At 39.4% G+C, this 17,556-nt stretch overlaps 1 protein-coding gene across 6 annotated transcripts in view; it reads left to right on the top strand.

Annotated features, from left to right (window-relative positions):
- The window catches only part of MAP4K3 (mitogen-activated protein kinase kinase kinase kinase 3), a 188,464-nt gene that overhangs the window by 46,108 nt on the left and 124,800 nt on the right, over positions 1-17,556 (top strand). For all 6 annotated transcript variants that reach the window (XM_027966908.3, XM_027966910.3, XM_027966909.3 and 3 more), the window contains exon 2: positions 11,918-11,975. In XM_027966908.3, the coding sequence (XP_027822709.1) occupies positions 11,918-11,975 (58 nt within the window). The remainder of the gene's footprint in view (positions 1-11,917; positions 11,976-17,556) is intronic.

The raw sequence follows: 17,556 nt of genomic DNA on the forward strand, positions 1-17,556 counted from the left end.
CTAGGAGTCCAAAGTCAAGGTGTGTTCGTGTTGGTGTCTCCCGAGGCCTCCCCTGGGGTTGTAGCCGGCTGCCTTCTTGCTGTGTTCTCAGCATGGCCTTGTCTCTCTGCACTAACATCTCTGGGCCCTTTTCTTATAAGAAGACTAGTCCTATTGGATTAGAGCCCATCTGTATGAACTCATTTAACCTTAGTTACCTCCTTTAAGGCCTTGTCTCCAAATACACTTACATTCTAAGGTACTCTGAATTAGAACTTCAACATCCAGATTTTGGGAGCACACAATTAGTCCATTGTTGTTCAGTCGCTCAGTCGTGTCCGACTGTTTGCGACCCCATGGACTGCAGCACAGTAGGCTTCCCTGCCCTTCACTGTCTTCCCAAGTTTGCTCAAACTCCTGTCCATTGAGTTGCTGATGCCATCCAACCATCTCATCTTCTGTCGCCCCCTTCTCCTCCTGCCCTCATTCTTTGCCAGCACCAGGGTCTTTTCTAGTGAGTTGGCTCTTTGCATCAGGTGGTCAAAGTATTGGAGCTGCAGCTTCAGCATCAGTCCCTCCAGTGACTATTCAAGGTTGATTTCCATTGGGATTGACTGATTTGATCTCCTTGCCGTCCAAGAGACTCTTAAGAGCCTTCTCCAGCACCACAGTTCGAAAGCATCACTTCAGTCCATAATGCTCTGCAAAAAAAAATGTTAAGAGAAAAGACAAGCTAAGACTGGGAGGAAATATTTGCAAATCATAATGCTTGCAAAAGAACTTGTATCTAGAATATTTATATAAAAAAAATTTTCAAAGCTCAACAGTAAGAAAATAAACATCCCAATTAAAACATGGTCAAAAGATAGAAGACCCTTCACCAAAGGGTGGCAAATAAGCACCGGAATAGATGTTAACATCATTAGCCTTTAGGAAAATGAAGACTAAAACCACCATGAGATACCATTACGTACCTGTTGGAAATGGCTAAAAAGTACAATTCCAGTTTCTGACAAGGAAGTTCTGGAAGAGCTGGAGCACTCATACATCGCTGCTGGAAATGAACAATGGTACATCCACTGAAGAACAGAATTGGCAGAGTCTTTAAAAATTAAACATATATCTCCTGTATCCCTCTCCAAGATATTCTTATAACCTGTACATTGAGTTTATAGCAGCTCTATGTATATTTACCAAAAACTAAAAATAGCTGATACATCCTTCAACTGGTAGTGAATAAACTGGGGTATATCCATACAGTGGAATACTACTTAACAATAAAAAAGGAACTAATGATATATGGAGCAACTTGGTGAAAGAAGATAAGTCTCAAAAAGGTACAGGATGATTTAATTTACATGGAATTCTTGAAAAGGTAAAACTGTAGTGGCAAAGAACCTCAGTGGTTGCCAGAGGTAAAGGTTAAGGGGAGAATGCAACTTTCTCTAGAGAGTTCTTGAAGTGATGGAACTTTCCTGTTTCCAGATGATCGTTAACTCACTTTATGCAAATCTATACATGTGTTAAAACTACTAGAACTATATTTTTTAAAGTTGATTTTTTCCCCCCAATTAAAACTGAGTCCTAAGGATGGAAAGTACAGCAGGGTGACTATAGTTAACAATACTGTATTGATACTAACAGAATAGATCTTAAAAGTTCTCATCACAAGAAAAAAAAATGTGTAACTAGGTATGGTGATGGATGTTAACTAAACTTGTGATCATTTAGTAATATATATATCAAATCATTATTTTGTACACCTAAAATGAATACAATGTTATATGTCAATTATATCTCAATTAAATATTTAAATATCTGAACAGTTTGAGAGCCTTTCAAATTTAAATATCTTATTGCATCTCAAATAATTAAATAAAATTCAGTTCTTCAGACAACCAGCCATGTCTTGGTTTGCCAGTAGCTCTATGTGGCATGGGGCTACAGTAGAGGACAGTGCAGGTGTAGAACCTTTCCATTAACGCAGAACATTCTATTGGACAGTACTGTTTCAGAGTGGGAGTCAGTGAGTTTTTTCTGTAAAGGGCCAGGTAGTAAGTACTTCAGGGGTTCTGGGCCATATGGTCTCTATCTCAGCTACTCAACTCTTAACACTGTGTTGCGAAAGCAGCCACAGATGATGCTTAACCCAATGAACACGTTCCTGTACAACTTCATTTACAAAAACAGTCATGCTTGCTGACCCCTATTTTCAATAATCTGATCGACCTATCTCCTTTTTCATGTCAGCTCAAGTCGCAAAGGTAGAGTGACCTTATAGTTCACTGTCCAAGTTAAACAAAATTTTACTTACAAATTTGAGAGTGAAAGTGGGCCCTATTAGTAATTCTGCTAGGGTGATGAGCATAACCTGTGCGTGTCCTGGGAGAACCAGGAATGTCTGTCACCCTGGCTATCAGTCTTCCTGTAGAATTGGTTGCCCTTGTGGTAGGCTCACAGCTAGGCTGAGTAACTGTGGAAAAGCAAACAAAGCTTCCTTCAACAGGAGCTTCGGGTTAACCATTTCCCTCTGAAAGGGAGCGTTTACATGGGAAGGAGCATTTATATGGGAGACACCCTGAGGGCCCGCCCGCCCAGTGTGTTCAGAATTGCCTGTTTTCTGTCCCTGTGCCCTTGCTCATGCTTTTCTTGCTGTGCCCTCTTTCCTGCTTCTGTGCTTGTTGTAATCCAGCCCGTCTGTCAAACCTCTGCTTAAATGGTATCTCCTTCATAAAGCCATTCCTGTCACACCCCTTCCAGACTTAGAAGTTGGTATTTATATTTTAGAAAATTCACAAGGCATGGTGCCTTAAGCCAGGTCCCCAGACCTGGCTGAGTACCAGAAGCACCTCAGTAGCTTTAAATACAGATCCCTGTCTTGTCCTGAACCTGTTGGTTCAGAAATCAGTGGCAGCGTTTTTTGTTGTTTTGTTTTTCAGCTCCTCATATGATCCTTGTATAACCAGCCAACTGGTTTAGTATTTGGAATCTGTTAATTTAGACTTAAATTATTTGATGTAAACACCTAACTTTTAGAATTAGAAGGAAACTTAGAAATAGTCTCTTATTTGTCTTCTTATTTTTAGATTGAAGGCAGAAGACACGGGGAAATTACTAACTCAGATCCTATTGCTTGTTACTGGCAGAGCCAGCACTAAACTCTGCATTTCTTCACTCCCATCTTGGAACCTTTCTTTATATATGTTCACATTGGACAGCCCCTTCTGAACAGCAAGCTTTGATTACAGAAGGCCTTGGGTATATAGTAGGTGGTCAGGTTTGCTATTGCCAGTTATCTAACTCACTTTATACAGTATATGGCATGTTTTTGCCACTAATAGTTTATTCTTGATTTTGTTTACTCCCATTGTCACACTCAAGGAATACTTTTCCAATATTTAGAGATAACTTGGTAGTCAGTATGAAATCATCTCAGAGAAACCTTTTCCCAAACCAGTGCTAGAATGAATGCTTTTTAAAAGACTAACTGAACCAAACTGAATTCCGGGACAGCTTAGAAACGTAATGGTTTCCAAGAGCTCGTCTAATCTGAGATCAGCTCTAGATCTGCAGGATTTTCCAAACCAAACTCACTCTTGTATGAGAAAGGTTACCCAGGATATCTGGGAGTGTGTTTGGGGGATGCCTGACTTGAAGTGGGGTCCGGAAGGGTTTGTGGGTAGTGATAATAACCTAAGGTGAGCTTTAAAAGATGTCTAGGAGTTAGGCTGGAGGAGGGAGTTTACGGAAAGTGTCTGTCTAAGCAGTAAGTGCCAGAGGGTATGCCAGAGGGTAAAAGTGTGGCTAGCACTGGGGCTGGGCAGTTGTTTAGTTTGGCTAGAGCATAAAGCGCCAACTAAGGACCGACTGGAAATACAGACAGGTAGTAAACAGTTTTATAGTTAAAATGTTGTACTTCACAGCTGGCTATCCACGTGCAAAGGAGTGAAATTTGAGCCCTGCTAGACACCATAGAAAAAGTCATAGACCTAAATGGAAATGGGTCATAGACTTAAATGGAAAAGCTAAACTATAAAACTCTTTGGAAGAAAACATAGGGAAAAAAAATCTTTGCGACCTTGGTTTCCAGGCAGTCATTTCTCAACTATAATACCGAAAGCACAAGCAACAAAAAGTAGATAAAGTTTGACTTAACAAAATTTAAACATTTTTTACTTCAGAGAACACCATCAAAAAATGAAGACAACTCAGAGTGGGGTTAAATATTTACAGGTCATGTAACTAATAAGAGATTTACATCAGGATCTATAAAAAATGCTCACAAGTCAACAGTAAAAATATGACATAATTAAAAATGGGCAAAGAATTAGATACACATTTTTTCAAAGACAATATTCGAAACATGACAAACAGGCATATGAAAAGATGCTTAAGCTTGTTAGTCATTAGTGAGTTACTGAAACACAAAGAGATACCACTTCACGGCAACGAGGAAAACGAGGAAGCCAGGCAATAATATATATCGGCTTGGCTGTAGAGAAACTGGAGCCCTCATACACTGCTGGTAATAATATAAAATGGTGCAGCCACTTTGGAAAACAGTCTGACAGTTCTTGAGGAAGCTAAACAGAGACTACCATGTGATTCAGCGATTCCACTCTTAGCTCCCTATCCAAGAGAATTGAAAGCACAGATCTACACAGGTTCATAAAAGCATTATTCATAAGAGCCCAAAATGGAAACAGCCCACACATCCTTCACCTGGTAAAAGGATAAACAAACGGGGAATTTTCATTCAATGAAATATTATTCAGCAACAAAAAGAATACAGTAAGTCCTGATATATGCTGCAACATGGACGAACCTGGAAAGCTTATGCTCAGTGAAAGAAGCCAGTCACAAGGGACCACGGTTTGTACGATCATGTTTGTGTGAAATATCCAGAATAGTCAAATCTGTTGAGACAGAAAGTAGACAGAGTACTGGTTGTCAGGGATTGGGAGGGGGAGCAATAGAGAGCAACTGCTCAATGGGTCTTGGGGTTTCGTTCTGAGTTGATAAAAATGTTTCAAAATTAGACAGGAATGGTGGTTACATAACTATGTGCATATACTAAAAATGACTGAATTGTACACATTAAAAGGGTGAACTTTTTGGTATGTGAATTGTATCACAGTAAAGCTGTTATAAAATGCTATATTTAGTAAACACTTTAAATTTTCTGGTAAGGAATTTGGATCATGTCTTTCAAGCAATGGTGTGTACTCCTGAAGAGTTTTGAACTCAAAAACAACTGATCTGAGCATTACTTTCAGAACATGTGAGAATGGTGGACAAATCAATGCTGTGGCAGAAGACTAGGTCTAGAAGCTGAGAATATTTATCCTCAGTTTTCTTCCCTGGGCAGCTGTAAAGTTCATGTTCAGTTCAGTTCAGTTCAGTTCAGTCGTTTAGTCGTGTCCAACTCTTTGTGACCCCATGGACCACAGCACGCCAGGCCTCCCTGTCTTATCACCAGCTCCCAAAGTTTACCCACACTCATGTCCATCGAGTTGATGATGCCATCCAACCATCTCATCCTATGTCATCCCCTTCTTTTCCCACCTTCAATCTTTCTCAGCATCAGGGTCTTTGCAAATGAGTCAGCTCTTTGCATCAGGTGGCCAAAGCATTGGAGTTTCAGCTTCAAAATCAGTCCTCCCAGTGAACACTCAGGACTGATCTCCTTTAGGATGGACTGGTTGGATCTCCTCGCAGTCCAAGGGACTCTCAAGAGTCTTCTCCAATACCACTGCTCAAAAGCATCAGTTCTTCGGCACTCGGCTTTTTTTATAGTCCAACTCTCACATCTATACATGACTACTGGAAAAACCATGGCTTTGACTAGACCGACCTTTGTTGGTCCGCTAGTAATGTCTGCTTTTTAATATGCTATCTAGGTTGGTCATAAGTTTCCTTCCAAGGAGTAAGTGTCTTTTAATTTCATAGCTGCAGTCACCATCTGCAGTGATTTTGGAGCCCCCAAAAATAAAGTCAGCCACTGTTACCCCATCTATTTCCCATGAAATGATGGGACCGGATGCCATGATGTTTCTTTTCTGAATGTGGAGCTGTAAGCCAACTTTTTCACTCTCCTCTTTCACTTTCATCAAGAGGCTTTTAGTTCCTCTTCACTTTCTGCCATAAGGGTGGTGTCATCTGCATATCTGAGGTTATTGATAGTCTCCTGGCAATCTTGATTCCAGCTTGTGCTTCATCCAGCCCAGCATTTCTCATGATATGCTCTGCATATAAGTTAAATAAGCAGGGTGACAATATACAGCCTTGATGTACCCCTTTTCCTATTTGTAACCAGTCTGTTGTTCCGTGTCCAGTTCTAACTGTTTTCCTTCCTGACCTGCACATAGATTTCTCAAGAGGCAGGTCAGGTGGTCTGTATTCCCATCTCTTGAAGAATTTTCCACAGTTTATTGTGATCCACACAGTCAAAGGCTTTGGCATAGTCAAGAAAGCAGAAATAGATGTTTTTCTGGAACTCTCTTGCTTTTTTGATGATCCAGCGGATGTTGGCAATTTGATCTCTGGTTCCTCTGCCTTTTCTAAAACCAGCTTGAACATCAGGAAGTTCACGGTTCACGTATTGCTGATGCCTGGCTTGGAGAATGTTGAGCATTACTTTACTAACGTGTGAGATGAGTGAATTGTGCAGTAGTTTAAGCATTCTTTGGCACTGCCTTTCTTTGGGATTGGAATGAAAACTGACCTTTTCCAGTCCTGTGGCCTCTGCTGAGTTTTCCAAATTTGCTGGCATATTGAGTGCAGCACTTTCACAGCTTCATCTTTCAGGATTTGAAATAGGTCAACTGGAATTCCATCACCCCCACTAGCTTTGTTCGTAGTGATGCTTTCTAAGGCCCACTTGACTTCGCATTCCAGGATGTCTGGCTCTAGGTGAGTGATCACACCATTGTGATTATCTGGGTCATGAAGATCTTTTTTGTACAGTTCTTCTGTGTATTCTTGGCACCTCTTCTTAATATCTTCTGCTTCTGTTAGGTCCATACCATTTCTGTCCTTTTTGAGCCCATCTTTGCATGAAATGTTCCCTTGGTATCTCTAATTTTCTTGAAGAGATCTCTAGTCCTTCCCATTCTGTTGTTTTCCTCTATTTCTTTGCATTGAACGCTGAAGAAGGCTTTCTTATCTCTTCTTGCTATTCTTTGGAACTCTGCCTTCAAATGGGTTTATCTTTCCTTTTCTCCTTTGCTTTTTGCTTCTCTTCTTTTCAAAGCTATTTGTAAGGCCTCCTCATGGTACTGATACTGAATTAGAAATTTTTATACTATATGCTTTAAAATATTTAGAAATATTTACCTTGTTCTCATTTTTCTGTTATCAGTTTTTCTAGGTGATTGAAAAAAGAATAGCAGGTACAGAGCATGAGAGTTGGTATTTTTAAATTTACTTACGTGTAATCTTGGCCACTGTGAATGTAGAAACAGCAAAATATGACTTATTTTAGCCAGAAGACCCAAAATTCTTGATGAATCATAAACACCTTTCATTAATAAACATAAGGATTATGATGTGGTAAAGATCAGAAATTCAGGTTTCCTGAGGATTTTTTCTTCCCTTCTTTGTGAATTATCTCATTTCTGTCAGATAAGTTACATATTAGAAAATATTCAGAAGGCAAAAAGGACAGTAATCATTAGCTGTCTTGTTTTCTTATTGACTGTAAAGAACCATAATTTAAAAACTTGTCACCCTGTAGAAAATCCTAATTTAAATTTTGAAAAATGGTATTCATAAGTCAAGCCTGTAGTAAATAACTGACTCTTATAAACTACTTACCCCTAGTTTACTGTCATAGTTTTCTGTGAGATATGTGCTGGTGTTAACTATTAATGAATCTATATTTAGAAGAGTACAGTGTGTGCTGCAGCCATTTTAGGCCCTTTGTGTAACTTGTGTTGTCAGTAGAAGTGCGCCCTCTTGTGGTCAGTTGGAAACGGAATTTCAGTTGTAAAAATAGTCACCCTAGGACAGGTCGCAGAGTCGGACACGACTGAGCGACTGAGCTGAACTGAACTCGCTTTTCTCTGAGTTCATATTTTCTTTTGCTCGTTCATTTGGAATTACCCAGACTCTGAATTTATTTTTCAGTAAACAGGAAATAAAACTCTTTCAAGATTTTTAAATGGAGAATTGAGGATTAAATAAAACACTTATCTTGTTTTATTGGAGAAGTGCTTTAAAAAGATATGGATTAGAGGACAGAGTATCAAGGAGAAGTCTAACAGAGAAAAGGTATCACAACGTGAAGAAAGGCAAGGTGTTCTGATAGTGTTTGAGATTTATGACTAATGTTGTTGTGATATAATGAATATTTCGCACTCTGCTCCATCCTTTTTACAAAATGCTCCCAGAATGACACTCTGATTTTATTTCTATTCCATTATATATATGTATCTTCTTATCCTGGTGAGAGCAATAAATACTTCTGTGACACTATTGGAAATGTCTGTTTCATGTAATGGAAATTAAGTTAATTTGAAATAAATGTTCAAATCTGTTTTGAACTGCCTGTACTTCAAAAATTACTGTTGAGTTCAAAACTTAACTACTCTGTAGTAAGTTGGCATCATAAATGTTCATGAGTTATGGGGATTTTTTTCAAAACGAATGAACTTCCCTTGAAATTTTAATTTTTCTTAATTTGTATTTTTAATGCCTTTGTTGTTCTTTGAGTTTAAAGGTTAAATTTTTATTTATATCTTTTAGCAGTGATTGTGTCCTGTATATGTCTTCTTAGAAACTGATTTTTTTTTAATGCCCCAATATTCTTAGAAGGATTCCACTGTTAACATTGTTATCATCCCTTATGGGTGATTTACTGAGCTTTCAGTTCAGTTCGGTTCATTTCAGTCACTCAGTCGTTTCTGACTTTTTGCAACCCCATGAATTGCAGCACACCAGGCCTCCCTATCCATCACCAACTCCCGGAGTTCACCCAAATTCATGTCCATCAAGTTGGTGATGCCATCCAGCCATCTCACCCTCTGTCATCCCTTTCTCCTCCTGCCCCCAATCCCTCCCAGCATCAGAGTCTTTTCCAATGAGTCAACTCTTCACATGAGGTGGCCAAAGTATTCGAATTTCAGCTTTAGCATCAGTCCTTCCAAAGAACACTCAGGACTGGTCTCCTTTAGGATGGACTGGTTGGATCTCCTTGCAGTCCAAGGGACTCTCAAGAGTCTTCTCCAACACCACAGTTCAAAAGCATCAATTCTTCATTGCTTAGCTTTCTTCACAGTCCAACTCTAACATCCATACATGACCACTGGAAAAACTATAGCCTTGACTAGATGGACCTTTGTTGGCAAAATAATGTCTCTGCTTTTGAATATGCTATCTAGGTTAGTCATAACTTTCCTTCCAAGGAGTAAGCATCTTTTAATTTCATGGCTGCAGTCACCATCTGCAGTGATTTTGGAGCCCCCCAAAATAAAGTCTCCCACTGTTTCCACTGTTTCCCCATCTATTTGCCATGAAGTGATGGGACCAGATGCCATGATCTTAGTTTTCTGAATGTTGAACTTTAAGCCAACTTTTTCACTCTCCTCTTTTACTTTCATCAAGAGGCTCTTTAGTTCCTCTTCACTTTCTGCCATAAGGGTGGTGTCATCTGCATATCTGAGGTTATTAATATTTCTCCCAGCAATCTTGATTCCAGCTTGTGCTTCTTCCAGCTCAGCATTTCTCATGATGTACTCTGCATAGAAGTTAAATAAGCAGGGTGACAATATACAGCCTTGACATACTCCTTTTCCTATTTGGAACCAGTCTGTTGTTCCATGTCCAGTTTTAACTGTTGTCTCCTGACTTGCATATAGGTTTCTCAAGGGGCAGGTCAGGTGGTCTGGTATTCCCATCTCTTGAAGAATTTTCCACAGTTTATTGTGATCCACACAGTCAAAGGCTTTGGCATAGTCAAGAAAGCAGAAATAGATGTTTTTCTGGAACTCTCTTGCTTTTTTGGTGATCCAGTGGATGTTGGCAATTTGATCTCTGGTTCCTCTGCCTTTTCTAAAACCAGCTTGAACATTTGGAAGTTCACGGTTCACATATTGCTGAAGCCTGGCTTGGAGAATTTAGAGCATTACCTCACTAGCGTGTGAGATGAGTGAATTGTGCGGTAGTTTAAGCATTCTTTGGCATTGTCTTTCTTTGGGATTGAAGGGATAACTGACCTTTTCCAGTCATGTGGCCACTGCTGAGTTTCCCAAACTTACTGGCATATTGAGTGCAGCACTTTCACAGCATCATACCAGTCCATTTAAGTGTTAAAACTAAGAATAATTCTCATCACATGAATGAATTTTTCAGTTTTGAGTGAATTGAATGTATTGGTCTTCATTAATTGAAATGAAAATCAATTTAAGTTTCAGTTCATAGTGTAAAATAATTTGAAAATTCTGATTCAATTACAAAACATTTTAAATTTACAAAAATAGCTGCCATTTTTATACAAGTTGAAAAGACGATTTCTGCTTACTTACAGGTAATTACACTTGTAAACACTGGCAATCTAATATTATGGATTGATTTTTTAAATAGTTTTTATTTTTAATATGTGGCTTGTAAAATATATTTGGTTTGTATTGAATTGATTTCTTTATACTATCAGATGTGTTTAAACAGATATGAGGAGCTTGTTTTTACAGTTATATTAAGGTATTTGATTTTCATATTCTAAAGGTTTTTACGTTAAAAGTTTAAAGCTAGTTAATTCAGAATTCTTTGAATGAAAGAGGACAGTGAAAAAGTTGGCTTAAAACTCATCATTCAGAAAACTAAGATAATGGCATCTAGTCCCGTTGCTTCATGGCAGATAGATGAGGAAACAATGGAAAAAGTGAGAAACTTTTTTGCGGGGGCTCCAAAATCACTGCAGATGGTGACTACAGCCATGAAATTAAAAGACGCTTGCTCCTTGGAAGAAAAGCTATGCCCAACCTAGACAGCCTATTGAAAAGCAGAGACGTTACTTTGCCAACAAAGGTCTGTCTAGTCAAAGCTGTGGTTTTTCGAGTAGTTATGTACTGATGTGAGAGTTGGGCTATAAAGAAAGCTGAGTGCCGAAGAATTGATGCTTTAAAATTGTGGTGTTGGAGGAGACTTTTGAGAGTCCCTTGGACTGCAAGGAGATTCAACCAGTCCATCCTAAAGGAAATCAGTCCTAAATATTCATTGGAAGGACTGATGCTAAAGCTGAAACTCCAATATTTTGGCCACCTAATGCAAAAGACCCTGATGCTGGGAAAGGTTGAAGGTGGCAGGAGAAGGGGCTGCCAGAGGATGAGATGGCTGGATGGCATCACCGACGTGATGGACGTGAGTTTGAGTAGGCTCTGGGAATTGGTGATGGACAGGGAAACCTGGTATGCTGAAGTCCATGGGGTTGCAGAGTCGGACACGACTGAGTGACTGAACTGAACTTGAGTGAATGGCAGTCGAATGTAATGCTTAAAAAACTTCAGCTCTGGAGTCAGACTGCCTGGGTTTGAATCCCAGCATGTCCCTAGCTATACGGTCTTGGCAAGTTCTCTGTGCCTCAAGTGCTTCATGTGCAACATGAGAATATTATAGATATTATTACATTAGTACCTGCCTCTTAAGATTGCTGTAAAAATTCAGTGAGTAAATATAAAAACACTTGGAATAGTGCCTGGATATACTACAATCTGGGTTTCTGTTAATTGCTGTTATTATCATCATTAAATTTATACTTGGATTGATGTTGAAATTCATTGGGAAGAATATACTGTTTGTTTTGTGAATATAAATCACTTTTACAATTCTTGCTTTAAAAAATATTCTGAATAATTTACAATATAAGTAGTAAGCTACAATAGCATTTCATAAAGTTTTTATGAAAGCTTTCTTTTCACAATTATCTTCTTTTCTTTTTTAGGCACGGAATGTTAACACCGGTGAACTGGCAGCAATTAAAGTAATCAAATTGGAACCAGGTAAATTCATTGAAATTTGGTGTTTCTTATTGCCCTCAGCCACTGGATATATCAGGCTTGTTTTAATGATGTTTGGTCAACATTCTCTTTTTGTTCCCAGTATCTGGCAGAGAGGGCTGTTGTCTGTCCTCCACCTCTCTGAGACCTGTAGACACCTTGCCCAGTTCTTCCCTGAAAAGCCACTGATAATTGCAGGAGGAAGGGGAGCTCCGGAGGAGACTGTTCCCTCTGGACTCCTTTGAGCTCACTTGTCACACAGTGATGGCGGTGTTTGTCCAGGTTAACTCTGTCCAGTGACGAGAGGCAGTGTGCTGCAGTGGAGAGAATGGAACTGGGATCTGATGTTTGCAGACCAGTTCTTGGTGTCCCGTACTCCTGCTCTGTGAACTTGGGCAAGTCACTTTAGCTCTGAGTCTCAGTTTCCTCAATAAACCTAACTCTCACATTTTATGGCTCGTTAATATTGCAATAGCTGCCTTCTACCTGGAGTAGCTTGTAAAGCCCCAGGACTACTCCCTATTTTTCATCTGCTTCAACTATATTCTATCCCTGAATTCCCCCAACTCCCTGCAGAACCCATGTCTTTCTGAACTAACTACGTACTCTTAAAAACCTCTCCCCTCCCCAGTTTCTCCCTCCCATCATAAGTAAATAAGTGTGCTAGTGTCTAGACTGAATTCCAACTACCTCAGTGATAGTGCCTTTCTGTATGGCCACAGATCCATCCAGTAATATTTTTTTTTATTGCAGATAACTTTTTCTATAAAAGTCAAGAGTAAAATATTGTAGGCTTTTGGGACCACATTAGTCTCTGTATATGGTTCTCGCTCTCTTCCTCCTTAAACGTAAATACTATTCTTTGCTGAAAAGTCATTCTTAACCAACCAGGCCACCTGTGCTTGTAGTTTGCCCACCCCTGATTTTGATCATCAGTAGACTTAGAAGTGCTATTAGGATGAAGTTTCAAGGATGCGTTGACTGACTGTGATTAAACTACACTTGAATATAATGAATTTTAAAAATACTTGCTCATTTATAGGTATTTACAGATTTTTTTTATGCTCCATATTCTAACACCACAAGACAAAGCTTTTTTCCTTTTCTTTGAAACTCCTGTTATTTAGTGGGTATTCAAAATTGAACAACTGAAAAAAAAAGAAAGGTTTGACGTTTGAAGCAGTGCCTCCATTTTTAATCATTAAGAAGAGGCTATGATATTGATGAAAGAGTCTGCTTAGAAGCAGTGTGTTCATACACCATTCCCTCAGATCAGTTTAGGGCCTTCTCTTTTGGGAAACCTTTCTCCCCAGCCCGTCCTCTGATTAAGATGACTCCTCCAGCAGCAGCACCTTTTCCCACAGCTGTGATTCTAGAGTTGCCTTTCTTTGTTCCTAAGCTGTAATCAGATTTATGTCCACAGCACTCAACTTAGGGTCGATGCATAGTACTCACTCAGGACATCTTAAAATGTCCTTTAAAAAATTAGGAACTTAAAATCTTATTGTTCATCAGGTCATTTGGTTTCTGATTAGTGTGTTGTTTGTTTTATGTTAATCTTAAATACTGCCTTTTATATATATGTGTATGTATATATATGTATCACTGTAATAAATGAAAATACAATTAAAAAGAAATGTATTTCTATTCTGCCACTCAGAGATAATGAGAATTACTACCATATATATGTTATGAGGTATACATTTAAATTTAATTAACATTGGACTCTCTCCTTTTGTGTTCTTAGAAGCCACCTGAATTTTTATATTAAATTTCTTTAATTTGTTTATGTCTTGTGAGAAATGTTTAACTTGTCAGTGAGCTTGAAATATATGGCCCAGTGGTTACGACTGCAGATGTTAAAGCCAAGCTACTTTGATTCTCATCTGACTTGACCACATTGCTTACGCTTTTTGGATGGACCTTTGTTTCCTCATCCCTAAAATGGGGATAATAGTAATAGCTTCCTCTTAAGGCTGTTGTAGGGATTAAATAAGCTAATATATCTAAAGCACTTTAAAAATTTCTTGGAAAGTTTGTTAGGTTGCCATATTGACCTAGCAGTTCCACTCTTGTGTATCTACCTACACAGCAACTTTTACACGCACGTGTCCACAGCAGTGTGTTGGCAGCAACCTAACTGCCCATCGACTGGTAAATGAATAGACAAAATATGTCTATACAATGCAATGGAATACTATTCAGCAATAAAAGGAAACAAACTGTCGATACATGCTCTGACATTAATGAGCCTTAAAAATTGTAAAGTGTAAGGAGCCAGATGGTTCTGTTAATGCGGAATGTCCACAGAAGACACATCTACAGAGTCAGAAAGAGGATTGGTCAGCTGGTGTGTGTGTGAGGAAGGATGAATGGATGGGAGGGGTCTTACTGGGCAATGGAAATATTTTAAAATCGATTTATGCGATGGCTGCACAACTAGGTGAATTTATTAAAGAAAAATCTTTGAATGATGCACTTTATATGGATTAGTTGTTGCTGTAGTTTAGTTCTTGTCATGCCCGACTCTTCGCAACGCCACAAACTGTAGTCTGCCAGGCTCCTCTGTCCCTGGGATTTCCCAGGCAAGAATACTGGAGTGAGTTGCCATTTCCTTTTCCAGGGGATCATCCCAACTCAGGGATCACCCCGCGCCTCCTGCATTGGCAGGTGGATTCTTTAGTGCTGAGCCACCAGGGAAGCCCATGTATGAATTACATGATTTTAAGATATGCCTTAATACAGTTTATAAAAATGTAATCATAATACCATTGTCACCTCTTAACAATATTAATAATAGCTTCTTAATAACAAGTTTCGCATGTGCAGTTAGTCGATATGTCTCACACTTCTTTTATGTCTATAGGTTCTGCCTTCACTTTTTTTTAATTTTTTCCTTGTCCCCCTGCCTTTTTAAAAAAGAAACTTGGTCGTTTGTCCTATGGAACGTCCCCCCTTAACTCAGGTAACTGGGTTTTGCCAGTTATCTCCCCATAGAATCATTTAATGTGGTCATCTGTGGGTTGAGAGTTAGCTCTCGAAGACTGGTAAGATTCAGGTTCGATTTGGAATGTGGTAGAAGAGGACAGCTTCCTTGGCAGTGTTATGTGCTCATTTTCTGAATTAGAATTATAATATCTAGTCTTTGACATTTTGAAAACCAAAAACTAAACCTGAAATAGTCAAGTGTAATGAAAAGGATTTTAAGAATTTGCATCCAAAGTAGCTGTTTTTCCCCTTTTTCTTGATAACTGATATCCAGTCTGAACCTGAAGCTAAGTGAAACCTTATTTGGGCAAAATTGTTTAAATTTTTTGTATAGAATTTGATGAAGGGTAACATAATGTCTGATAATAGTATTGTTTGGATATCAGAGGTAGATACAATAAGATACTCAGTGACTTTGGAAAATAAAGGATTTCATAGAGGTAAATTTTCTAAAATTCTATTTAAATTGCCAAAGTTGTTTTAACCAGTATCTGTAAGTATTTCTCAAATGCATTTCATCTCAAATAGCATGCTGAGAGTAGATAGTTATCATAATGTAACTAATAGTTATAAGTTGCCTTCAGCAGCTCATGACAAATAAAGGTCACTTTGCCTCTTAGAAAAAGGCTCTAAATGATAACCTTTCCCCACTCAGTGTCACGAGTTGCCCCTGCTTCCCCTCACCCCCATCTCTCTGATGGCCATGCTGAGCGACTGACTTAATAGAATCCTAACCACTGGACTGTCAGGGAATCCCCTGGTTGCTTCTCTTTACGTCAGTTAACATTTACTGACAATGCATTGTATTCAGATTAAAATGATAGGGCACATTTCTTGATTTTTGAAGTCTAGCCCTTTATATCTGCCTCCTCTGTCTGCTTGTTTCTGTTGCACTGTTGGCCAGAAGATTGGACGATCAGGTTTGTTAGAATTGTATCTCATGAAAAAGAGCATGCTGTGAGTTTATCAGAAGAACTTTCCTTTGAACTGTGCGTTATCTCTCTTGTCTTCTCATGGTACCTTTGGGTGCGTGCCAGATTCTCACTTATGTTCTGAAAAGTTAAAGTTGCTAAGGAAGTGCTTAGCTGGCAGCCCAGTTGTTTCCATGATGGGTAGTGGGAGTCAAAGTACACGTGGGATAGTGGGTAAGAATGTGGACTTTGGACCCAGATGCTTAGATTATCACTGAGGCTCCAGCACAGCAAACTGTGTGACCTTGGCAGGTACTTAACTGCTCTGCCTGTTTTTCCTTTCTGTACAGTAGGGATAGCAGTAGTTTCTACTTCATAACATTGGTGTGAAAATTAAGTAGTTTAATGTATTGGAGAAGGAAATGGCAACCCACTCCAGTATTCTTACCTGGAGAATCCTGTAGACAGAGGAGCCTGGCGGGCTACAGTCCATGGGGTCACAAGAGTCAGACATGACTTAGCAACTAAACCACTACCACCAAATTAAAAAAAGAGCCCTTTTTATATGTTTAGTTTGAATCTTTGATATATCCAATTTAGTCTTTAAAGTCTATAGGTGTTGTATAAGGTAACATTCGGAGAAGGCAATGGCAACCCACTCCGGTACTCTTGCCTGGAAAATCCCATGGACAGAGGAGCCTGGTGGGCTGCAGTCCATGGGGTCGCTAGGAGTCGGACACGACTGAGCGACTTCACTTTCACTTTTCACGTTTATGCACTGGAGAAGGAAATGGCAACCCACTCCAGTGTTCTTGCCTGGAGAATCCCAGGGACGGGGGAGCCTGGTGGGCTGCCGTCTATGGGGTCACACAGAGTCGGACACAACTGAAGCGACTTAGCAGCAGCAGCAGCAAGGTAACATTTACTTTCCCCAGAGTGTCTCACACACACATGTATTCTTACACATGCTTAGAACTATTGGAGATACTTAAAATAACATTAATAGGCTCTGAAGTACTAACAGGTCCTTTTAAAATTAAAAACCAGGAAAATACAGCTATCATATTGGGTTTGTGTTCTATATCAGAGAAGGTACAAAGGAGAATTTGGCCATGTCCGACTCTTTGTGACCCCATGGACTGTAGCCTGCCCAGGCTCCTCTGTCCATGGAATTCTCCAGAAAAGAAAACTGGAAAAGGTTGCCATGTCCTCCTCCAGCGGAATCTTCCTATCCCAGGGATTGAACTCACGTCTCATGTCTCCTGCATTGGTTGGCAGGTTCTTTGCCATTAGTGCCACCTGGGAAGCCCCTGGCAGAGTTCCAAACAGGCCCAGAAATCGGTAGAAAATAATGATGATGTGCAGAACTTGGTGTAACAGAAATTAACTTTCTTATTAATGTTTTTCCAGATGGTGGAATTATTTTCCTTAAATTCACAAACTCACATAACAACAACAATAATGCTAATGATGATAAAAGTTCCAGCAGCCACTTTTTGGATTCTTGCTTAGGACAAAGTGCCAGAGCCTATACTGAGCTCTTCACGTGTGTTGTCTCAATTAATCCTCATCAGTTCAGTTCAGTTCAGTTCAGTTCAGTTGCTCAGTCGGGTCTGAACTTTGCGACCCCAAGAATCGGAGCACGCCAGGCCTCCCTGTCCATCACCATCTCCCACAGTTCACTT

This window comes from Ovis aries, chromosome 3 (genome assembly GCF_016772045.2).
Source record: "Ovis aries strain OAR_USU_Benz2616 breed Rambouillet chromosome 3, ARS-UI_Ramb_v3.0, whole genome shotgun sequence".
Lineage (NCBI taxonomy): Eukaryota > Metazoa > Chordata > Mammalia > Artiodactyla > Bovidae > Ovis > Ovis aries.